Source organism: Falco naumanni, chromosome 10, assembly GCF_017639655.2.
Source record: "Falco naumanni isolate bFalNau1 chromosome 10, bFalNau1.pat, whole genome shotgun sequence".
Lineage (NCBI taxonomy): Eukaryota > Metazoa > Chordata > Aves > Falconiformes > Falconidae > Falco > Falco naumanni.
Genome location: NC_054063.1, coordinates 13,100,456 through 13,110,084, shown reverse-complemented (window position 1 = coordinate 13,110,084; position 9,629 = coordinate 13,100,456). Strand labels below are relative to the sequence as shown.

Genomic DNA, 9,629 nt, shown 5'->3' with positions numbered 1-9,629 from the left:
TTTTTTCCTAAGCTTCAGACCTGTGTCCTTATTAAAGCTCTGCAACTAGTGATTCCTGCAGCAGTTTCATGAAATTTCTTTGCAAATTTGCAATCTGATCACAATTAAACTCCTACAGCTTAGAGAGCAACTCCAGCACTATATAGTCTGCACAATAATGGCTCCATGCCCTAGAATAAAGATTCGATAGGACTGCTGAGAAAAAAAATCTTTTCAAAAAAAGTGTTTAGAATCCCTAAAAGCAGTTAATATTGTAGATACAGCTGGTCAGATAAAATGTTAAAATCACAGTTGAAGGTGGCTGTGACTGTATGCATTCTCTTCAACCTATTTTTCTTAAGCAATCTGACCTAAAAATTACTGCACTTGCAAAAAGAATATGGGTCAGACATCTTCAGCATAGGACTTTTTTTAGCAGCCTAAATAAGATGGGGTTTCATCCATTATCCAACTGTACTGAATCATTCTGCTTCAACTTTATTGTGTCATCAGTGCATACTGTCAGCAAGATGCGAATAAGCCTTATATTGCATATCATAGCTATAGTCTGAAAACAACTAACAGATGATGTTTATTTGCTAATAAGGCACAGCCCTCCCAAACTTACTGTTTTTGAAGAAATGCATGGTTTTTTCAGAAGTCCTTCCTAAAATCCATCACAGACGGATGCTTGCCCAGCTTCTTTACATGGCCACAAAACATGATAGAAATAACGATGAAATATTTTTAAAGCATCTGAAACATTGTCTTTTTTTATTTCTAGGTTTAACAAAATATGAACATGACAGATAGTGAAATAAGCTACCTAAAAAAAAATAATTTAATCATTCCTTACAAACTACTAACGGCAGGTTTTGTCCTTTGCACTCAAGTCATTCTTTAATATTTAGGTCTCAAAGTAGTATTTACATAAAAGTTTTAAAAAAGAATTAAATGTTGTTATAGATGGAATCTGTGTACATTTATTGTAAACACTGAAAAGAAGGAAAAGCAGAAGGCCTCCTCGCTCAGAAATTGTCAGGTTTGCCACTCAGCAAGTTGTGTCAACAAAGCCAAGTATCTCAGCTTTCTCTCAATCACTTACTTTCAGGAAGCATATGCAGTACCAAAGCACTCAAATGCAGTCAAAATGGATTTGGCTTTCCAAATGAATTCTCAGGTTATTTATTTTTCATTTTGGTTTGGATTTAATAATTAAATCAGCTCCTGATTAATATGGCTTAAGGCAGCAATGTGCAACTAAGTGTCTCTTTAGCAACCCAAGATCATTGTTCTCCGAAACAGAAGTCCAAATAGATTTTTTCCAAAAAATTACCATTTCTGGTAAATTAATTAGTTTCAACTGTCCAGCTATGTGTTTGGCAGGCCCAAGCTACTTCACAATTCTGCATCATCGGTGCTGGGAAATTAAAACAGTATCAGTAAAAATTGTACTGAACAATAGTGATCAACGACCTAATACAGTTACCACTGAAACCAATGAGGGTCTCTCCAATGATCTTAATAAGAATCACAGTAAACCCCAGTCAAAGTGGTAATGCAATGACAAAAGACATGCTCCACAGGTAGTGAGCAACAAGAGCAACAACAAAAGGAAAAGACAACACTCCATTCAATTCACTTAACACAAGCCTGTGCTGCTGTGCTGTGAAATACCAAGCCCATATAGGGAATTCTGAAGCACAGATTCAGAAGCAATTTGCAATCTGTGTACTTCAAGGATATCAGTTGAGTCAACTACTGGGTACATAAGATCTTTTGCTTTAAAAACCTTAAGTTAGATTTGGAGCTGTGCAGAAAAACAACTGGGCAAATACAGAAAAGGGGAGAGGAAGTGTACTCAGGCAAGACAGGTTGTGCGCAGGAGAAACTTGACACAACCACATATAAAATGTGCTTAAAATATATCATCTCCCTTGACAGCTTAAAAAGAATATATTAGAAGCTAAAGCTAGTCTGCAGCTGGAATAATTTACAGACAAGACCTGCCTTTTATATCAGACATTGCACTTTTTCAACTGGAAGGTTCAATACAACTTCAACTATCTTCTTCTTTGGTAATTTTTTGGAAAAAATCTATTTGGACTTCTGTTTCGGAGAACAATGATCTTGGGTTGCTAAAGAGACACTTAGTTGCACATTGCTGCCTTAAGCCATATTAATCAGGAGCTGATTTAATTTTTAAATCCAAACCAAAATGAAAAATAAATAACCTGAGAATTCATGTATCTTCAATACAACTATCAACTATTCAACTAATACAACTATCAAGACAGTCAGATTTATTACTCATGGTGGATGTGTTGCACACATAGAACCAAGTTTTCTAACAGCACTTTCATAGATACTAAAGTTCTCTGAAAGATCCAAATTATCTTCTTTCAAGCAAGGCAGATTTACAACTTGCAGTAACGAAATTGCTAGTCTTACCACCATCCCTCTTGAAGAAAGAAATTTTGTTAGTTTAGGATAGATATGAAACACAAAGCTTTCTGTTCTATATTATATGCTTTTGCCAAAACAAAATAAAAAAAAATAAAAAACCCCACCAAACCAAACTAAGCAAACAAACAACAACCAAAAAAACCCCAAAAAACCAACCACTAAACCACAAACAGAATTAAAAAAGCATTTACTACTTAGAAGGGAAACAACAGCAGGATGTGTCACAGCACTTCTAGTTGAAGTGATTAGAAACAGCAAAGCAAGTGCTGTCTTGTGGCAGCAGTGGTCAGGATGGCTTGCTAGGTTACAGCAGTAAGTAGTCCAAGGGAAACAGCCATGGAATACAAAAAAATCGCAATACAGAGAAGCCTTTTACTTCCCTGAGATGCCACTAAGGCATTAGCACAGCCACATGAATCTGATGGCCACTATGGCTTGCACAAAAGTTGGAGAGTCTTGTCCACTACTACCTACACTCTGATAAACCCACTCCCCATCCATGTTGAAGAAAAGGTCTTCTGTCATGGCATTTGCCAGATTTCCCCACTCACTTCAATAGTAATACAGCAATCTCTGTTGACAGAGGTCTTGACCATTAAGTGCTAGCTATTTCTATCCAACTCTTCCATTCCCAATAATAAGGCAATTACAGGATTCTGCAGCAACTTGAGCCCTCTTATAAGGTGTGCTAGAGCTTGGATTCTGCACAATGGACTGACCCACTAGTAAGATAACCCTAGAAAAGTGGAGAAAGAACATGAGATTGCTTTGCTCCAATCCAAACAGGACATTTGCAAAGAGATTCCAGATCTGCAAATTGCTTAGCTAGCTCCAGGTGTGAGCAGAGCACACACAGGCCTGTCAGAATTTTCCTGTATTGGCATGCCACAGTATCTTTTAATTTCCTAGGCTGCATATGTAAACCAACACAGAATTCCAGGAGTATGGCTTCAATAATTCCTCTCTGACAACCTGGGCAACACCTAGCATTCAGCTTAGAAGCATGACAAATGCTAAATCTAGGATGGCCAATACTGCTTAAGAACTAGGTAGACAAAACCATTACTTAACACTTAGAAGTTGCTGTAGCATGTGAAGAGGAAGTGTTCTTCCCTCTGACGTTTTTCCCTAAATTGAAATATAAACCATTTTAAATGGAAAGCATTTCTATTTCTCAAACAGATACAAAATTCAGTAACACAGTATCTACATATAACATTCACATACATGTGAAATGACAGCTTTCTGAATAAATAATATTTATTATTCCCATCAAAACTACCATAACCTTTTTTTAATTTAATGGGAATACAAACTTGAAGGAGTATGATATAGTTAGCATGTAAGTATGACCAGAGGTAAGAACTAATAACCTTAGAAAAACATGTACTTACACAGTACCTTGCCCATCACGAAAAATCATTCCTTTACTGTATCTTTCTAACAAAAGGTGTGGGAATAAGATCAGTCAACCAAGTTATCACTCCTCAGATGATAGACTGGTGGTTAGTTGATTTCAATTTGTAATTTTCTATTACCCTAAAAATGCTTGTTCATATATTCACACAATGAATTTAGCAGAGCTGGCAGCTGCTGAACCAACCTAGAACTGATGATTACAGAAATAAATGCCCCTGAAGTCAGCGCAGGATGAACTCTTCCTGTTTAAAAAGTTTGTATTGTGTTTATGATGTAGCTTCACGAACCCTTCAGTGAGAACACTATGTAAAGTATTTCCTGTTAACCTCCCCTCTTGTCCCCACTCCCCAATCAATCCCATCACACTGCTACAGCTGTTCATTTCATTGTAGAACAAGGATTAACAGCAATGCTGTAAAAGATGGCTGGGATGTTTTTTTTTCCTTTCAATCAGAATGATTTCCCCAATCTGTGTTGCCACAAGTGAGGCAGCTGACTGGGGCAGAGTAAGGAAATAGGTGGGGGAAGAAACACCATGGCAGAGACTAAACTTGTACTCTCTGCTTCTGAAACTATGGTTTTAGTGAATGCGTAAGGCTTCCCCAAACCATGAAACAGATCATTGCAACTGAAAGATTCGATATTTTCGGTCTTGTCTTTTGCAAATTAAGTTTATTTAGTTTTATTTAATTTGCCTAAATTAGTACTTTAAAAAGGCCACATCCTCAGTAAGGACATAACAAATTGTAATCAGCTTTTGTCTGGCATCTCTGGAATTTGTGATTCACAAGTGAGAATCTTCTCTAAAAAGACAGGCTGCATTGACACTAAACAACACAAAACACCATTATGAAACTATCACAGGGTTTATATTAGTAAAGAGGAACATGTCTGCTTGCTTGACTTCTTTATATATTTAACTGAGCTCTGTTCTCTTTCAAACAAAGTTATTATTACAGGAGATGTCCGGGGAAAAATTGCAGATCATTTTCTAACTTTGCTGTGATAGGAAATTCATTAACAAATTAAGGTATTGCAGACTGGATGGAAACTGGAACAGATGGCCAGTCTGCAGGACCACAGGAAAGTATGAGACACTTAAAGGGCTCATTTATAAAAGCCAATTTGAAAAGTATCCCATCTGCAGGACAACTAATAAGCTAGTGAGAATTTCTTTTAATGATAAGATCCTTTTAACTGTATGTCCTTGCCCAGTTTTCTTTTGTGGATTGATTTCTGTAAAAGTCAGACTGACCATAATAGAACAGTCATAACAAAGCAAGACTGGCTGTTCTGGGCAGATGATAGTAAATACGGTTCTACTGTGAGTCATTTTCCCCAGAAGTGATATGTGAAGCTCAACAAAGTTATTTCTGTGTCATTATTCTGGTGAAAAGGCACACATCGCTAACTTGTGAATGCAGGAAAACAGCAGCGAGCAGGGGAACGCTATTCATAGAATCTTTTATTATCATGACAAACTAGGGAAAGCATTCAAGTTGAGTTTGCATGGTTGCCTGTTAAAAATATTATCATCTTCTCTGTAACATGACAATACTTAATCTGAGATCACTGACAGAAAACACAGATCTGGAGCCTCGTATTGACATTTTTATAGTTCCTTTCCACAATACAGACATCCCTTACGTAAGTTTAAAAAAAGGTGACCATGAGACAAATAGGAACCAGGACTGCATACACTGGGACAGAAATCTGAATTTTGGAAAACCACAGTGGTATTTTAAATGGTAAAGAAAAGTGGAGTTATTCAGGGTTTAACAAAACTCACACTACCAGCTTTCTTGAACCAAAGATCAATAACCAAGTACATACACAACTCACTGGGTAAGACCTAATTCAGAGAAAAATGATTAAGACTGATACCCTGAAAAACTCAGACACACATTCATTAGCCAAGAAACACTCTAGTGATATCTCTGCTATGAATTACCAGAAGACCAGCTTGCACCCCGAGTGTATCAGTTTGAGGGCTGACATAAAGCACTGTTAAAATACCTGAACTTTTCCAAAAATAGCATTCTCACTCTTCTTTCAAATTGTGGAATGGCTCAGCTATTTCTAAATACAACTGAATCAAATCCAGTGAAACTTCTAAAAAGACATTGTGACAGTAACCTTCACCATCACTTCCTGAGTATGTTTTGCTTTGCTTTTTTCCTCTTAACAAGGCTTGATCTCACTGTCTGGCTGAACATTAATCCGCTTTCACCAAGTACCAAATTAATGCTTGCTGCATTAATACACTGCAAATCCTCAAGGTATAACTTACACACGATTTAGTATAAAAGGTAAGCATAGGGCTTTCTTTTCACTACAGCTATTACCAGGAAGGCAAGTAGAATACAGGTAAGTTTTCCTCAGATTCTGATCTAGAAATCTTTTTTTCAAATTGAAATACTGTACGTAATTAATTGCTTCTGAAACTTTGCTCTTTCTCTCCCTTGCTTCTTTTTCTTTCTCCTTAAAGGCAGGACACATTCTCTGTGCAGAAACTTAGATAAAAATATTTCATTGAAAGTGGTATGGTACTCTGCTATTATTATTCTGCAGAGACTGCTGACATGTTATTTCAGTTGCTTAGGAAAATCAAACCCCTTTAACAATAAACATATGGATAGATCTATTTAATGGCTTTATCACATGTTCTCACTGATGTTTCTGAAAGCTTGCTATTATAGATCTACTTGAGGATAATGTGAAGACTCAGTTTCTCCCTGTTTCTATAAATATTTCTTGTTGACTATAACTAAAGATATTTCTTTCTACGCAGGATGAAGACAGTTAATTGTTACGTGCTGTTATTTTGCTGGAAAGCAATTTGTTGCAATAGCTGTCAGCTGACCAATATTACTATAGCAGTGGAAAGAGAAGAATGTGAATTCTGTATCACAGTGAATGCCACGTGGTGCTCAGGATACTGCTTCACAAGGGTGAGAATCTTAGGTTTAATTTCAGGCACCAGAATTAAATACTCCAAGTAATATATGAATAAACCATTTCCCCAGTTCGTAACAAACACATAGCAGAACTGAATAACTGCTATGCTATTTGACAGCAAAGCAGATACACAGCCAATATGAACTGCAAAGGGAAGGATGAAAAGATGCTAGTAAAAGTCAGATCTTTAACTGGCTGCATACATTATGTTTATGTTGTATAACTAGAGCTGAAAGTATTCTAGTAGGGATCTCTACCTTGCGTTCAGATCGTGGTTGCAAATGGGTACAATAAAGTAGCCATAACTATGTAGACTTCTCCACCTTTCTAAATAATTTGAAGAATCAAGCAATTGACCTGCAAGATTGCCTAGTGATGGTATGACACAAATTTCCCATTTTGGTCCTCCTGAAAGGAGAAATCTAAGGATCTAGGTGGAATTAGAAGAGCCTGATCCAAATCCTTCTCCTCTCAGTGGGATTTTCCCACTGGTTTAATTAATTTTCATATCAGGTCCTTTATTTTATAAAAAAATGGCATTCTACCCCACAACAAATTTCAAAATAGGTGTTTCCTTCTTGTACTTTTCAGGATCCAGTCTATAAATATCCACCAGTATCATCCGTTCAGCAAACATGTACCTTCAAGCAGGTTGTGTATGAAACAGTGAAGATCCCTGGCTGTGGTGACCATCCCGAATCTTTTTATTCGTACCCAGTAGCTACAGAGTGCCATTGTGAGACCTGCGACACAGACACCACTGACTGCACCGTGAGGGGACTGGGGCCATCCTACTGCTCCTTCCGTCAGAATGGAAGTAATCACTGAAGGGTACTTGAGATGGCAGTTTGGCTTTAAATGTTCACTTCTAAGTAAAGGTACTGATCAGGCTTAAGTGGAAGATAATGGGCAAGGCCATTTAGAAACGGCCAAGTTTCTAAACAAAGATTTTTAAGGCCAAAATGGAGAGCTACTGACTAAATGTCTCTTCAGGCCTTCCCTACTTAACCTATCAGTTTCCTTAAATTATTTTCCTAGGTCTACCGAATGCTGCTTCCAGTTCCTTCTGCCCTTGCCTTCTCTTATTACACTTTCATTCTTCATATTCCTGAATTTCCATTGCCTGGTTCACTTATCTTACTCTATGCTATCCTATGCTTTCAAAAAGTTCCCAGGTTCCAAGTCTTTATTACCCCTGGTTTTCCACCTCTTCTCAGAACATACTTATTTTAAAAAGCCTTGCAGCACTGGTTTTCTTACAATCAACACCTCTGCCCTCACTTTCTATTAGCTGGACTGCAGACCTCTCTCAGTGGAGATCTTGACTTTTTTTTTTGGCTAAATATTTCACGTAGTCATTATAATCTGTAAATAACAACAGCATGTTTATTTAAGAGCCAAAATCTATGTTCAAATGTGAATGTCACCTGAACTCTTGTGCTTTATCACTAAGGCTTGTTAGCTCAGGCTCAGTGCCACACCACCACAAATAACATAAACTCTAGTTCATACCTGGCTAACTTGAAAAAGGAATTATCAGCTCTCTACTTTCACCTGAGTAAACTTATCCTAAGTCAGTTAAACAATTCTGAAAATTTTGCCATATATCAGAAACACTGGATTTCCTCTCATTATGCAACAGAACATATTTTTTTTAAATGTTATTTAACATAGAAGTCTCACAAATTATTTTGGCATGAAATCTAGAGGCACTGATCCCAGTAGCACAAACATGGTGTGCTAACATGCCTTGAAAGTAGTTCACAGTAGTGCTTTCTGAGAATGGAAGTTCATAGAGTTCTGCAGTAATCTAATTCTGCAATGGCCAATATGTAGCTGGGATGGCCTGGAAGCAAGCTGGAGGTCTGACTGAATCAGAACAGAAAATTATCTCACATTATCGGGAAAATTATCTGAAACCTACAGAACGAAATCCTATCAGGAAAATGAAAAGACACTGATCTTCATTGGAAAAAATCACCTACAAAAACACAAAATGGAGAGCAGCTGGTTCAGCAGCAGTTCGGCACCAAAGACTTGGAGGTTGTACAAGCTAAGTATGAGTCAACAGTATCACACTGCTGCGGAAAAGTGGGAACGTAAGGAGTAGAGCTTACAAGACAACCTACTTCCATCACTCAGTTCAACACGATAAGGCTCAGATGGGTTGTTACTTCCAGCTTTGCACACAGAACTTCAAGGTGTTGAAAAACTGGAGAAAATCCTCAGAAGAGTAATAAGAATGGAGAGAGGCCTAAAAAACATCTTAGGAGGAAAAGATTTAAATACATGTGGTTATTTTGCTTATGGGAGGTAACACAAGGGGGGAAATCGGTGGAACCTTTTACATGCTTGAAGACTGTTACAAACAAAAAAGGAGCGCTCAGTTCTCCATGTTCATAGTGAACAGAACAACTAATGAAAGATTCAGAGTAGTCACTAGCAAATCTTCCGAAAGGTACAGACAGTCAAACACTGAAATAAATTGTCGGGGGGTTGGGGAAGGGAGGAAGGAAGCGGGATCTGTGGAGTAGTGACCACTACGAGTCTTCAAGAACATATTGAATCTGTTAGTAATGACACAGAGAAAGTTAATTCGCCATGAGGCAAGGGAATGAAGTAGATGACCTCTTGAGGTCTCCTGGCATGTCTGCTTTTGAGACTCTTACAGGTGTGTTTATTTAAAGGGAATTTGTCTGTCTTTCATAATAGATAATAGATATTTTAACTTATTTCATTTTTAGCTTTTTTTTACTGAAATATATTAGTAATCTTGATTTTATCTATAAGATTAATCCACATGGACA

General features: G+C 37.4%; 1 protein-coding gene across 1 annotated transcript; it reads left to right on the top strand.

The window, feature by feature from the left end:
- The first annotated feature begins 6,656 nt into the window (after positions 1 to 6,656).
- Positions 6,657 to 7,650, top strand: FSHB (follicle stimulating hormone subunit beta). Its single transcript, XM_040609378.1, has 2 exons — positions 6,657 to 6,815; positions 7,414 to 7,650. Exons 1-2 carry the CDS (start codon positions 6,657 to 6,659, stop codon positions 7,648 to 7,650), a joined length of 396 nt encoding a protein of 131 aa, XP_040465312.1.
- The last annotated feature ends 1,979 nt before the right edge of the window (positions 7,651 to 9,629 follow it).